This window comes from Aspergillus ibericus, assembly GCF_003184845.1.
Source record: "Aspergillus ibericus CBS 121593 unplaced genomic scaffold BO80scaffold_57, whole genome shotgun sequence".
In the NCBI taxonomy this organism is placed as follows: Eukaryota; Fungi; Ascomycota; class Eurotiomycetes; order Eurotiales; family Aspergillaceae; genus Aspergillus; species Aspergillus ibericus.
This window is the reverse complement of record NW_020292155.1, coordinates 120,726-135,185: the sequence shown is the minus strand read 5'-3', so window position 1 is coordinate 135,185 and position 14,460 is coordinate 120,726. Positions and strand designations below refer to the sequence as shown.

The window sequence follows — 14,460 nt, the reverse complement described above, 5'->3', positions numbered from 1 at the left end:
CAAGTCCATTGGTCCTTGGTCTGAGCCTTCCCTTCTGCGATTCGCCCGTCCGCTTCTCAACCTTTCATCTCACGCGCACCTCCACTCAACATCCACCGTTCGGATATTCCGCCCATCCAGAGCACCCCTCCCAACTAGTGCTCCACCGAATACAGTCTGCCCAAAACGGACCTCACGCCTTATTTCTGCGTCTCTTTCCGACACCCGCTGTTGAAGTCCAGCCCTCCCTACTCTCGATAGCATTGCCCAAGTTGCCGCCCGGTCTTGTCTCCACTAGCCGTCCGTGATGTCACAGAATAGACCTGGGGTATTCTCGAGTCTGCGCATGGGTGGTAAGAGACAACCTTGACGCAATTGTTCTTGAGCCCGTTTTCAGGATTCGATTGCTGACCTTTCCCTTGTCGTTCGCGATCATACAGAAGTCGTCCGCGAGAAAGTCCAGGATGGACTTACGGGGGAGACGAAGGAAATATCCTATTCACAATGTAAAATCGTCGGCAATGGATCGTTTGGTGTCGTCTTCCAAACGAAGATGATGCCCAGCGGCGAAGACGCTGCTATTAAACGGGTCCTTCAGGATAAGCGATTCAAAGTATGCGTGGTCACCACTGCTCAACATCGCCGACTGGGTCGCTAACAGACTTCCAGAATCGTGAGCTTCAGATCATGCGGATCGTGCGCCACCCGAATATTGTAGAGCTGAAGGCGTTCTACTACTCCAACGGGGAAAGGGTACGTCGCTCTCTGCTCCCACCTATCCTTCTTCTCCTTCCTCTCCTTCTCCCCTCCGGTCCATATCCGTCCAACCGTCTTGCGGACCATCCCACCTTGCTTCCTACTAACCATGCTCGGGGATACTTGATAGAAAGACGAAGTTTATTTGAACCTCGTCCTCGAATATGTACCAGAAACAGTTTATCGAGCGTCTCGTTATTTCAACAAGTTGAAGACAACCATGCCGATGCTGGAAGTCAAGCTCTACATCTATCAACTATTCCGTTCCCTGGCCTACATCCACTCGCAGGGCATCTGCCATCGTGATATTAAACCGCAAAACCTCTTGCTCGACCCGAACACCGGCATTTTGAAGCTGTGCGACTTTGGCTCTGCGAAGATCCTGGTCGAGAATGAACCTAATGTCTCGTACATCTGCTCCCGCTATTACCGCGCACCAGAGCTGATTTTCGGCGCAACAAACTACACCACGAAAATTGGTAATTCTCAATTCACTTCAGCGGCTCTGTGTATGTACTAATCTACCTCAGACGTATGGTCTACTGGTTGCGTGATGGCCGAGTTGATGCTAGGACAACCGCTCTTCCCAGGAGAATCGGGGATTGACCAACTCGTGGAGATCATCAAGGTCCTGGGCACTCCTACGCGGGAACAGATTCGCACCATGAACCCCAATTACATGGAACACAAGTTCCCGCAGATCAAGCCCCACCCCTTCAATAAGGTGAGTTCTCGTAAAACGACCCTGCGCCTCAAATACTCATCGTTCATTAGGTCTTCCGGAGGGCCCCCCACGAGGCCATCGACCTGATCTCCGCTCTGCTCGAATATACACCAACACAACGTCTCTCGGCTATCGAAGCGATGTGCCATCCATTCTTTGACGAACTTCGGGAACCGAACACCCGGCTGCCCGATTCGCGGCACCCGAATGGCTCCACAAGGGAACTCCCTAACCTGTTCGACTTTTCGAGGCATGGTCTGTCTCCCTTCTGCTTTCTAAATCTGTTCTCTCGAGATCATCATGCTAACGAAATGGCATTGTCATAGAACTTTCCATCGCGCCCGCAATGAACAGCCGGCTGATTCCTCCTCATGCACGTCCTGCACTTGAGGCTCGCGGGTTAGATATCGACAACTTCAAACCCCTAACGAAGGAAGAGATGATAGCGCGCCTTGACTGAGTCAATCCGCGCGAATCTGACGAAATACACGCCCTTATGTGTGCAAAGTTGTTTGCACATGATTGCGGAAATTTGATTTTATGCCATACGAGCTCATATTCATGCATCGGGCGGTTCTTTGAACCGGAAAAGGTTTATTCAAATCTGTAGACCTATTCCATAGGCGGGGCATCCGGGAGCTGGCTTCTGTGTGGGAAGACATTGCAAGATAAGGTAAAACGCGTGCATGGAAATCTGGAGAAGAAAACAACAAGAGCGAAAACCAAAAAAAAAATGCCGGAAAAAAGACGTTGAACAGAGGGGCGCTGATCCACGAGATTAGGTGGCGTGGAGGGAATTGTGACTCTTGACGACCAGAAAAGTTCTTGAGAGGGGGTGGTTAGTTGATCATGACAGTTTCACGCAAAGGGGTCGATGGGATGATATAGCCTGGAGTTATTGAGGTGTCTGAGACAACTCTTGGGAAGGAAAAAAGTGATACCCTTATTGCGTGAGTCTGCCTTCCGGGATCAAGTCTGCATAGCTTCATGTCTCGATTGAAGGGGCCCTGTCTACAAGTTGCCGCAAGTCTTCTCCAGAAGGGGCGGAAAGATGAATATCCTACAAATGCGTCAGATATCTTGAGGATTTCTTTGTTTGGATGCGCCATACCGCGTGCCTGTCAGTGTGCTTGAATATAGGTATTGGAGGTCTTCTTTCCCGACTTGCCGCGCTAGAAGCCCCGTTTGTGTCATTGCTGCTTGAATTTGAATTTCTTTCCTCTTCTCCGTTCTCTTGTCCCCGCTGGCCCTCCTCGCGCCAACCCATCCTCATTCGCTTGGTATTGACGATCATGAAGCTGTCAGCTCCCTGGCTCTAACCTCCGAATGCAGACGACTCCTTTGCTTTTCTCGCCTGCTTCTGTTCCTAGTTGTGCATCCTAGAGGACCCAAAGAACTATGCCTGGATACTCTCACTTCCTAGTGTATAACCACAGCTTGCTGTACCTGCTCTGCTCTTCTAGCTGGCCTGTTTGCAGTTTTCCCTGCGTACATGTTGTATTGTGGCCCGTCTCGACTGCTATCTGTTGTGCCGGGGTTATATAATTGCGTATGTGTAGAACTTGCATCCCCCCTCCTGCAGAAAATCGCCCGGGGGGGCCAAACACGCTTTTGTTTTATACGAGCCTCTCCGAATACTACTGTCCTTTCCATTTGCGCACTCCAAAAATATAAATACGTCCACCTGAGCATACTACTCGGATTCCTCTGCGTGGCATCTGCCCGGCCCACCTGAGCTCTGGTTAGATAATCAGCGGGACGGAGGATCCCGAATCCCGACCTGGCTGAGCATTATTGGTGATGTTTTGTTTCCTAGTCGCACGCCCTCTTTGTCCCGACAGCATTACCACCGAAGAGCTTGTCGCTGCCACCATTGTACGCCGTTCTGGCTGCAAATTAGACCCTCCTTTCTACACCACTCGGAAGCAGCTGGTGCGCGAGACTACTCGTGTCGACGCAGGGTCCACTAGCGATGGCCGACTACGAACGCCGACCTCATGGCCCCAGGGGTGGGCGCAAGAGGCGCTACAGAGGTCAGTCACACGCACAATTCCATTATGGCCGAGACTTTGATTTCAATTGCTTGTTGTTGATGGCTTCCACTCCCCTGATTCTTTGTTTGTTGGCTCTAATTCGAGCTCCCTCCTCTGGTTGGACGTACCATTGACAATCCGCTGGGAATTCACAGAAGATGATGACTATGACCGCCGCCAGAGACGTCGCTATGAAGAACCACTTATTGTCAAGGTCCGAAGACAGCTACTTACGATCGCTGAATCTGTACGAATACCCTTCCAATACCCCAATCGCGCAACCATTCCGTGGCAAGTGCTGTAGCTCACCCCGTTTGCTTCAGGCTGCCAGAAGAGCAGAGGACGACGCTGTAAGCATTGCGAAAAGCGTGGCGGATAACTACGGTGATGAGGAATTCAGGAATTCCTTCGTTGACATCGCCCTTGACCTGTATGACTTGACTGCCCCCCTTTGCGTATTCAATTGCCGCGTAGCCTGGAGCTAATGATGTTGCTATGGAACCAGTGTCCTCGAGCAGCCGTTAAAGATCCCCTTCATCGCGGCGGCTGTCCTTATCGCCAATTTCCAGAAGCCCGAACTCGTGTCCGATGTTCTCAACAGATCGAGTGAATGTTTGCAGAAGTACGTTGATGTTGGCGCGTGGCGCGAAGTTAAGCTTCTGCTGCGGTTCCTGGGCTGCCTTCAATGTATCTTCGAAGGCGATGGTATCTTCCCAGTACTTGAGGAGCTCTTTGCGCGCGCTGTCGACCTTCAAACAGCATCATCGGAAGATGTAAGCGACACCAGTACATTTTCGGTCCCAGTGTCACCTAAGTGCTAACTACCCGCATACAGTTGCTTGGCTTGGAGTTGGTGAAGATTATTCTCTTTACTATTCCGTACGTGATGGCCTCTCCAGCAGCCGGATTCGAGTCCCAGGCCACGGCACTCCTGGAGAAGACAGACATCATCGCTTCCACACCGCATGCCCTTGTCGACCTGGTAAATCCCTTCGGCCCCGAGGACGGCAAGCCAACTGCTACGCAAAGCGTCATCAGCCTAGTCCAAAATCAGCTGCAGGGGGAGTCCGGTCAGGGTTGGGCGCTTGTGTGCCTCCCTCGGCCATGGAAGGGGGCGCTAGAGGCACTAAATGCACAGAGAACCGAGGAAATGCAGGAAACACAAGAGGCGCAAGAAGAGGGAATGGATGCAGCGGAGTCAACAGAGGCAGCGGAGCCGAAGACTTATGAAAATGGGCCAAAGCACCCCTTCCCCCAGATCACCGTTCCGAGCCCGGTGAAGAACGGTACAAGAGCGATCTTCCCGGAGGTATACCTCTCTGTGTACGCGAACCAAGACATTGAGACGGTCCCTTCTACATCAGACATCGCTTCTTCGTTGCTGCGTGACGCCCTTGTCGACACCATAAATATCCTTGATTTCAATCGCATTGCAACGGCAAAGTTCTTGATCGACGTCGATTGCTACTTCACGCCACATACCTTCGTGAAGCGCGCCACGCCTTTTGATCGACTGCGTGATTTGCCTGGAGACACGCAATGGAAGCCCGAGGATGTTGCCGTGGATGCCGTATTTTCTCAACTATTCCAGCTGCCTTCCCCTGAGCACAAGCTGGTTTACTATCACTCCGTTCTCACGGAGTGCTGTAAAATTGCCCCGGCCGCAATTGCACCCAGTCTGGGGCGTGCTATTCGCTTCTTGTACCGCAGTCTGGAGACGATGGATTTGGATTTGAGCCATCGGTTCTTGGACTGGTTCGCTCATCACCTGAGTAACTTTGGGTTTACCTGGAAATGGAGTGAATGGTAAGTCCTAGGCTGAAGTACACAGAATATGGCGCAGAGAACCTAACGATGGGCCAGGATCGAGGACTTGGAGCTGCCTCTCGTTCACCCGCGGATGGCTTTCATTACCGGCGCCCTCGACAAGGAAATCCGACTGAGCTTTGCACAGCGCATCCGGGGCACCCTCCCTGATCCCTACCAAGACCTGATCACGGAAGGGAAAGAGAAGGATACTCCTGACTTCAAATACTCGTCCGACAGTAAGTTAGGCTTCCCTTTGGAAACCATGCCAAGAGATTGACCTGTTTTCGTCCAGCTACCCCATATGCCAATGAAGGCAGAGAAATCATGCAACTTGTCCGTAAGAAGGCAGGCGATGAGGAAATCCAGCCGGTAATTAATGCTATTGAAGAGCAAGCCAGCTCCCTCGGCGTCGAGGATCCGCTGCTGCCTTCGACAGACGCCTTTGTTACGGCCATTTGCTTTGTTGGCTCCAAATCACTCTCTCATGTACTGTCCTGCATTGAACGAAACAAGGAACGGCTCTTGGCAATTGGTCCCCAGTCGCCCCGGGCGCGGCGCCAGATCATAACCTCGGTCATGGAATATTGGGTTGATCAGCCAGGCGTCGGTATCAACATCATTGACAAGCTTCTCAACTACACCATCTTGACTCCGCTTTCGGTCATTGAATGGGCGCTGGTGGATAAGCTGGATGCAGGAAATGTCCTTGCCAAATCACACATCTTCGAAATGATTTCCGCTACGGTCGGGAAAGTTACCAACCGCCTGCGGCAGATTGTTGCCGCACGTACCCAGCAGGGTCTCTACGAACCTCAGCTCAGCGTTCTTGACGAGACCCTCAATCGCGAGAAGGTCGATATGCAAGCTCTTTTCAAGGTGATCGAAGACTCCATCGTGTCAGTCGCCGGTGGAAGTAACGATGAACTGATGGAAAGAGGAGACGGAAGTGGCAACCTGCCCGAAGATGAGATCATTCGTCAATGGGGCCAGCGTTGGCTAAGAGTGTTCCGCAGGAAAGCCGGGGTCGAGGAATCCTTCATTGCGGACGCCATGGCCACAGCGACCCCCGTCGGTACGGTTGCTCCTCCTGCATCCGAAGAGAACGTCGTTTCTGAGGACGCTCCAGTAGATGGGGAAATGGATATTGCTGAAGCCGATGCGAGTGTGGACATTTCATAAACGAGCTCGGATCGTATCTATCAGGGAAGATCTCTTCCATGTATCTCATTCGGGACAGTCCGTTCCCTCTCTGTATTCATAGGTACACTTGACTTATCTCGACCAATTCAGCGGGTAGGGCGTTCAAGAAAAAAAGAATAATATAATCATTGAAGATGAACTCTTATCCGGTAATACGGCTCTCACTGTTCGTGATTGAGCCTTGCTTTTTCGAACCTCTGGGTCAATGATGAATCTTTTCATACTTTCGAACTCTTCGCCTCAATGTCAAGACACTTCTCCTAGCTTATTGAAAGTCCTTAGCAGATTTTTCACAGTGAGGAGCCTCGACTCATTACCCAGCTTACTCTGGTCTCCTTAAGTAAAGCTTCATATTTTAAAATGAGCGCCTCCATCCCGTACTAAAGTAGATCACTCATCTGTGTCTTTCCCCTCCATAATACTATACAATGTCCGACCGCGAATTCTTCCCATTATATATAGGTAAATTTGGCACAAAACTACCGTTCCCCCTTCCGTCCGTTATATGTACAAAGCAAGAGGCAAGCAAGACGATAAAATAACAGAAACCGGCCAGGACTGCAATCCAGCAAAATGCGTGAACGGTGACTTGGACCCTGACCCTGTATTAAAATACAAATCTGAGAATGAAGACGAATTAATATACTAGAGTAAGTGTTATACAAGACGTAATTAGGGCAGCGTGGTATGGGAAGGGAAGAGGGGGAAAGCCATTAATTCGTAACGTTGGGCCCAGGAACAGAAACGATCCTGGTGAATGTATTCCGGGTCGCGGGAGCAGGCTCCAAACCCGAAAAACCACCAACCACACATGTGGGGCTTCTTCGCAAGGGGTGGAAATAGAGCTTGGATAAAGCCATGCTACCATATTTGGTGGTAGCATATTGGCCGGTGGCTCCATCAGGATTGCTGGAGTCCACCGAGGTTGAGAACGATGGTAACGAGGCCGGGGCCTGGTAAGAACCTCCAAAAACAGACTCCCCATCAAAGTCTTGATCATCTCTCATAGGACTTTCTTGGTCTGCGTATCGGCCAAATACGCCCGGTCGTCATCGCCTTCGACCGTCTTGAGGATGAACTCCATTTCCTTGGTCTGCCTCTTCCATTCTTCCTGGCCATTCTTCGTCTCGCGGCGGAAGAGCTCCTCGTTGGGCTTCCGATAGCTCCCTCCGAGGCGATCCCAGAGGGTGGTAAACTGGCCGTAGTTGTAGTTGAAGTACAAATGGTGCATGGTGTGACAGGCCGCTCCGTTAATTACAGGGCTGTTGGCAACGTACTCGCCGTCATGGATCAGCACGGTCCAGAGGTTGATGAATCCGAAGAGGAACACGTAGGCCACCTTCTGAAGCGGGAAGATGAACGGAAACACATGATAAGGAACGCTTTGGGACCAGCCATCAAGCGGGTGGAAAGCATGAGAAGCGAAGGGACTGGGCATAATCCACTTGTGGTGAGGCTTGTGTAGCGTCTTGTAGATGAGCGGGTGGTGCAAGCCGCGGTGAATCCAGTAGATGCAGAGATCGGTGAACATGATGAACAGCGGAAATTGCAAGATGCTGTAGTAAGGGAATGGCTCGTCGGAGAACGTATCATAGAGCTTTGCGTAACCGCGGACTTCGGCAACCAAGAAGGGGGCAGTCAAGAGAGACATGACTGGCATGGAGCGCATAGTCTGGGCAATTTCCATAGGGATTTGGTTCTTGAGATACTTGGGGTGGTGGACGGTCGTCTTATCCCAGATGAAGATGTACGACAGACTTGCGGAGATGAAGTAGACGATGATTCCAAAAATCCTAATTTGAACGCACACGACCTGTTAGCCAAGGGAGAATTGACCACGCTGAGACCAAACGGATGCGCACATACCAGACGATCAAGAAGAAACTGAGGAATTGGCGGTAAATGTTGTTCCTTGGCCAAGCGCTCATGTAGGCATATTTGGAAGGCTCCAAGTAAATCAATTGGGTGGCCGGTTCATAGACATAGGGTTGAGATGCGCCGAAGAGGGACAGGGTGCTGTTGGCGACAGTGGTGAAGCTGGGAAGCGAGACCGACGAGGAGAGGGATACGGGAAGAAGAGAGGCGTAGAGACGATCACCGATAAAGGTGTCCCAGATTTCGAGGGCGATATCCATCGTGCCCGAGTGGCCGCGGAACTTGGCGAAAGGAGAGACACTGGAAGGCGTGCGGCGTAGGGAGAATTGCAGAGCAGGTGTTATTATTGACGATCAAGAGCCCAGACGGAGAAAGGGGGCGGGCGGTAAGAATGAACGAAGAGCCGGCCGGTAGCTAGTAGGTCGATGGCGACGGCGAGGAAGAAGGAGAAGGGAAGGGAGGACGAGGGGAAGGAGGTGGAAGAAGGGGCAAAGAAACGGCTTGAAGAGAAGAAAGAAGGGGTGCAGAAGTTAAGTAATAATAAGAAACAAAAAGCATCCACGGTGGTGGTGGAGAGCCTATCATAGGCAGGTGAGGATCACACCAGGCGGAACGAGGGCTGCCGTCCCGTCTGATTTGTTGACAGCCAGAGTGGTCCAGACGGTGGTGGGGAGGTTCGGAGGTGCAGATTAGTAGTATCTACTCCGTAGATACGGAGTAGATAATAGAAGCATCCATTATTTTTAGGGAATGAAGTCAGATCCTGGATCTCGATCTAGTCCGAGGAGGCCGGGGAGAGGTGTCGATAGGTACTACCTTCGGTCAAGTACCCCATATAGTGTACTCCTCCATACGGAGGACAGTGTACAGGTATCCGTGTCTGGAAGCCGCGAGGGAAATTACAGCCGAGTTCCTGAGTGGTGGTGCCTTCCGCCATCCGAAACGCCGACGATCTGATAAGTGATAACACCCGGCACGTGATTGTAATTCAACTGCCGTATTCGAATGGTAATACGGCGGCTATGGCGGCCCTGTGGTGAGCATCCTCGGTCATGGATGGTCACGACGGTCATCTGCTCGACAGACAGATTCAACCAGGTCTTAGAGGGATACACAAGCTCCGGAGGGGCTTTGTTAGCTTGGCTGTCCTCACGCTTGTCGCTTCAAGGGCTGGAGGATGACCAAGTTCCTCGAGGTCCCCCGGTCGCCTCTCGCCTAAGGCTCGTTTGGGGCGGCAAAGCGGGCAAGCTCATTGGGCCGCCGCCGATCTCCGGACCCGGGCAGCCGAGCATGGCCGGACCTTACCTAAGAGAGACTAACGAACTGAACCTGAACGGACCTTCAACTGTCACCTCATCTCGTTCTCCTCCTCCTTCAGCCTCAGCTTCTCCTCCTCTCTAATCCCTTCCCGTCTGCCCACCGTCCGCGTCCATCGATCGTCATCCTCAGGTTCCCTCCCCCGCGCGATCCTCCACGTACGACAATTTCTTATTCTCTTCAGCTGTTTCCCCTTACGACCACGTTGCCGCGCCGAGTCCTCAGGGGCGCGCTGTGATGCGGCTGCGGTGATTGATTTCCTCCCAGCAGTCTCTGTCGCCTTCCAGTGACTCTCATCGCCCCCAGTCGCAGACCACTCTCCCCGTTGATCTCCCCCATCCTTCCACCCGTTTGATCCTCCGTCAGAGCGACCTCGGTTCCCTCTATTTGTTCGTCAATCGAACGCAGGAGAACAACAGCAGCAGCAGCAGCTTGCGCTATGTATAACACCCATCGCGGGATGGTTCCGGCTCCTAACTCCCGTCTGACGGAGTTACTGGACCAGCTGCGCCAGGAGTTTGAGAATCAATCTCGGAGCACTGGCGAGTTCGAACACCAATGTATGTTTGACTGTCCCCTCTTGTGTTTCCATGTGTGGCCTCCGGTCGGCTTTGCGACAAAAGTCTTGCTTCTTACGGCGCTTTCTGCCGGCTTTAGCCCGTCGCACAGGAACAGCGTATAGGACAGACTCGGGCGGTTGATAGAAGGGAAACGACCGCAGAGGGTTTACATTGCTCGTGCAGCTCGCTAACTCTTTGTTTCTCAGTAACCGGACAGCTTCAGGAGATGGAGATGATCCGACAGAAAGTTTACCAACTGGAACAAGCACAAATTAAGATGAAGCAAGAGTATGTGACTTAACTCGCGGCTTCCACGCCCGTACTAACATCTCCCTCTTGCAGCTACGAAGCAGAGATCCGGGTGTTGCGTCACGAGCTTGAATCGCGCGGTGTCCAACCCGTGTCGTCTCATATCGCCGGCCCAGCCCAGCACGCTGGGCCTTCCCAGGCTCCGCCACCTGCCCTGGGCCACGGCCCTAGCAATCTGTTTGGTGGCATCATGGCCAACCAAGGAGGTAGTGGCCCCGGTCTTCCAGTTGCCCCTCCCCCTCCCCAGGATCAGCAGCCTCCCCAGCATACCCTTCAACAGCCTGCTGCCGCGGCCCAGCAAGGAGCGCCGCAACCACCGCAGAGCTCTTTTGGGGGATATCAGCCTGGTGCTGCTGTGAACGGTATGTTGTGACTGTGTTTGAAGACAGGTTCCCTGACCTCTGACCCCGATCGGCTTGATCTCGATACAGGCTACGGACCTCCCCCTCCTCCCGCCGCCTCTCCGGGCCCTGGAAAGCGGCCCCGTGCTCCTCCCGGTCCGGCGACTCCTCAACAGACCCACCAGCTGGCCTATACGTCGGATCCCCGTGTCTCGTCGCCGCAGTTGGCCCGGCCCACTCCTCCTAGCCAGGCTATCGTTCGCGATCGCCCAGGGAACATGCTGGCCAATTGGAACCCCGATGACTTGCCTGCTTCGCAAAAGCGAGAGGGGGCTGATTGGTACGCCGTGTTCAACCCTGAGGTGCAGCGCGTGCTGGATGTGGAACTTGTTCACCATCTCGTCCACGACAGCGTTGTGTGCTGTGTTCGATTCAGCCGTGACGGCAAGTACCTTGCGACCGGTTGCAATCGTTCTGCGCAGATTTTTGATGTGACCACTGGTCAAAATGTTGCCACTTTGCAGGATGAAAATGTGGACAAGAACGGCGATCTTTACATCCGCAGCGTGTGTTTCAGCCCCGATGGCAAGTACCTTGCGACTGGTGCCGAGGACAAGCAGATTCGAGTACGTTGCCCCCCTAGTATTGGGCCTTTTATTTCCGTGGGGATGCGGATGAGCGTTCTCGACACATTCCTTCATGGAACACTGCTCTTCCGTCTGCTTTGCTTCATCCTGCTTAGAACCCCTGCTTAATGCCATTGCCATCGAGGCTATGCGCTGTATTGATACTGCTGAGACTAACATATTAATGTCTTAGGTGTGGGATATTAACGCTCGGACGATTAAGCATATCTTTACCGGGCATGAGCAGGATATCTACTCGCTTGACTTCGCCGGCAACGGTCGCTACATTGCGTCCGGTAGTGGAGACAAGACCGTGCGCCTTTGGGACATCTTGGACGGCAAGCTGGTCTACACCCTGAGCATCGAGGATGGAGTGACTACCGTTGCCATGTCTCCTGATGGCCACTACGTTGCGGCAGGCTCTCTTGACAAGAGTGTCCGTGTTTGGGATACTACTACCGGTTACCTCGTGGAGCGGTTGGAGAGCCCCGATGGCCACAAGGACAGTGTGTACTCGGTCGCATTCGCCCCCAACGGCCGGGACCTTGTCAGTGGTAGTCTTGACAAGACCATCAAGCTTTGGGAGCTTAACGTGCCCCGGGGCGCCTATCCCGGAAGCGGAGTCAAGGGCGGTAAATGCGTCCGCACTTTCGAAGGCCACAAAGTATGTACTCCTTGATAGCGAGGGAAGCTTCCCGGTTGCTGACTCCAAGACCTAGGACTTTGTGCTGAGCGTCTGCCTGACGCCCGATGGACACTGGGTCATGAGTGGCTCTAAGGATCGGGGCGTTCAGTTCTGGGATCCCGTCACCGGAAACGCGCAGATGATGCTTCAAGGCCACAAGAACTCTGGTTTGTAGTCCAGAACGGTCACGGCTGCCTTGCCGAACGATTTTTCGCTAACCAAGCAACAGTCATTTCAGTGGCGCCCAGCCCTACTAATAACCTGTTCGCCACCGGCAGTGGTGACATGCGGGCAAGAATCTGGAGGTATGTTTATTACTTGTTCTCGAGGCGTTGATTGCCGTGTCGGCTCTATCGGTGGATAAATGCTAACCAGGTTACTTTGATCAGATACTCCAATTACACCGGACGGTGATGAGAATGATTTGGGAAAGCCTAGGCGCACATGTGGATTTTCTTTTTCTTTTTCGAATCTTCTGTTTCTGATTCCTCTACTTGGTGCGCCTTGTTCGACGTCACTTCTGGGACTTGCGTTGCAAAAGGCCGATTGCTTTTATTGTCACTGCACCCGTATACGGGAAAGTGACCTTGGAACTCTCTTTTCAAGGAGACGAACCGCCCCGAGCAAAGCGAAAAAGGAGAAAACGAAACACAATAAAAAGAAGGCTGTACTGGTAGTAATTTCGCGCTGATTACGTGGTTGTGAGTTTATTCTGAGGAAGCTGAATGCAATTGTCACGAGAGCAGTGTGACGATCGGTAGAGAGGCTGGTGCTCCATTAGTGGTTGCCATGGCCAAAATTGGTTAATGATTCAGTAGGCTTGCTGGCCGGGGCGTAGAGCAGTTGGGGAGGGAGATCGCCCTTCGGACCCTTGAGTTGATCCAAAGTCCGTGTCTTGCTGACACGCGAGATCGATTGCCACTGACTGTTCAGGGACATGCTGCTGTGGCTACCTAGGCTCTACTCCGTACAGCGCGCCCTCTTTGTGGGCTGGCCCATGGCTCTAGTCCCATGCGCGTAAGATCAACTTCGATCAGGGTACACGCAGTCCATGTGACAAGCACCTGCCTGCAATTCACAAGAGGCAAGTCAGTATGGAGTAATCGCTACCCCTATTCAGTCCCAATGCAGATGCAAACATGAATATGTTAGTCTTGGATAAGGAAAAAAAAAACGGGAAGGTGTACCGCGAATAAGGGGCATGAGCTGCAATGCGATCTTTCAGACTTGACCTGACACTCATGAACACAATGGAACCGTGAAGTCAGCCAGAGTTTATATGCTCACGGTGTGAGGGACCTTGCAGTTGCAGCACACATCGTATCGCATATCACATATCACACATGGTACTGCTTCGTACTTGCATATCAGACACCTGTAAATTCCGTGGCCCGTACGGAGTTCACTGAATCATGAAATGATCTAAATCGAGATCGACAGTCCACTAGTTAGTCCGGTTCACGGACTCCCAGGGGTTCCAGCTACAGTAAGGACACCGGCCATTAAGAAGACAACGAGCGAAAGTCTCCGATGTGCATGGAGGCCGTAGGTCGCTGCCGCCACCGCCACCATTACCACCACCAGAGCAGAGTCAGGGATTTATATCAACCCGGATTAGGCGAAGTTCAGTGTCATGGTCGCCTACTTTACGAACATCATCTGAGGTCAAATCAGTAGGGAAATTTTCCATGTATAGGTAGGTGATCCGTGCTAGAAGAATATCAATCGCGTGTTTACCCACCTGGCCAAGAATCTCTAGGGAGATGAGATCGGTTCGATACTGGACAATGACATGTCAATTGGCAGAAAAGTGCCTGGCGGCACATGTCTTTTACCGACTATACGTGGAGGGACGAGTGCAAGCGAAACGGCCGCTGTATTTTCGGACGAAGGCTGGCGCATCGTCATCATGGCTATGCCCGTATATATGTATGTAGTACGGAGTACTCTGCACATGCATCGAAATGCTGTAAGAGGTGAGTAAGCACGGAGTACGGCGTGTGGACGGAGCATGGCATGGTGATCCAAGGGCAATACAGGACAGATCCCGAATTAGATTCGGTAAAAGCCACGATCAGTTAGGTCTCAGGACTGTATACTCGGTCGTAGTGCTCCTCAGTACGTAGTTTGTTGTACATAGTAAGCGAGTGGGGGCACCGGGTGGCCTGTCTGCGGATGACGATCCTCCAACTAGATGGATCCTCCTGGTGGGTTCCTGCCCAGTGAACGGAGTGAGTCCGGAGCGG

General features: G+C 52.5%; 4 protein-coding genes across 4 annotated transcripts; 3 read left to right on the top strand and 1 right to left on the bottom strand.

Annotated features, from left to right (window-relative positions):
* Positions 1-286: 286 nt before the first annotated feature.
* Positions 287-2,378, top strand: BO80DRAFT_484346 (GSK family serine/threonine-protein kinase; the record flags this gene model as incomplete). The annotated part of the gene is made up of 7 exons (XM_025723466.1): positions 287-332; positions 420-592; positions 649-732; positions 866-1,214; positions 1,266-1,459; positions 1,510-1,714; positions 1,786-2,378. 7 exons carry the CDS (start codon positions 287-289, stop codon positions 1,917-1,919), a joined length of 1,185 nt encoding a protein of 394 aa, XP_025570768.1. The 3' UTR covers positions 1,920-2,378.
* A 798-nt stretch (positions 2,379-3,176) lies between these two features.
* On the top strand, positions 3,177-6,616 carry BO80DRAFT_468575 (NCBP1 family protein). Its single transcript, XM_025722944.1, has 7 exons — positions 3,177-3,492; positions 3,648-3,739; positions 3,816-3,922; positions 3,998-4,265; positions 4,328-5,298; positions 5,356-5,537; positions 5,594-6,616. Exons 1-7 carry the CDS (start codon positions 3,432-3,434, stop codon positions 6,478-6,480), a joined length of 2,568 nt encoding a protein of 855 aa, XP_025570767.1. The 5' UTR covers positions 3,177-3,431; the 3' UTR covers positions 6,481-6,616.
* Positions 6,617-7,504: 888 nt separating this feature from the next.
* BO80DRAFT_438587 (uncharacterized protein) lies at positions 7,505-8,636 on the bottom strand (the record flags this gene model as incomplete). Its single annotated transcript, XM_025721044.1, has 2 exons — positions 7,505-8,294; positions 8,368-8,636. The coding sequence occupies 2 exons, from the start codon at positions 8,634-8,636 to the stop codon at positions 7,505-7,507; spliced, it is 1,059 nt and encodes a 352-aa protein (XP_025570766.1).
* A 1,319-nt stretch (positions 8,637-9,955) lies between these two features.
* On the top strand, positions 9,956-12,959 carry rcoA (putative transcriptional repressor TupA/RocA). The gene is made up of 8 exons (XM_025714434.1): positions 9,956-10,253; positions 10,460-10,541; positions 10,596-10,924; positions 10,994-11,529; positions 11,723-12,193; positions 12,249-12,381; positions 12,444-12,519; positions 12,604-12,959. The coding sequence occupies exons 1-8, from the start codon at positions 10,133-10,135 to the stop codon at positions 12,626-12,628; spliced, it is 1,773 nt and encodes a 590-aa protein (XP_025570765.1). The 5' UTR covers positions 9,956-10,132; the 3' UTR covers positions 12,629-12,959.
* Positions 12,960-14,460: the final 1,501 nt, after the last annotated feature.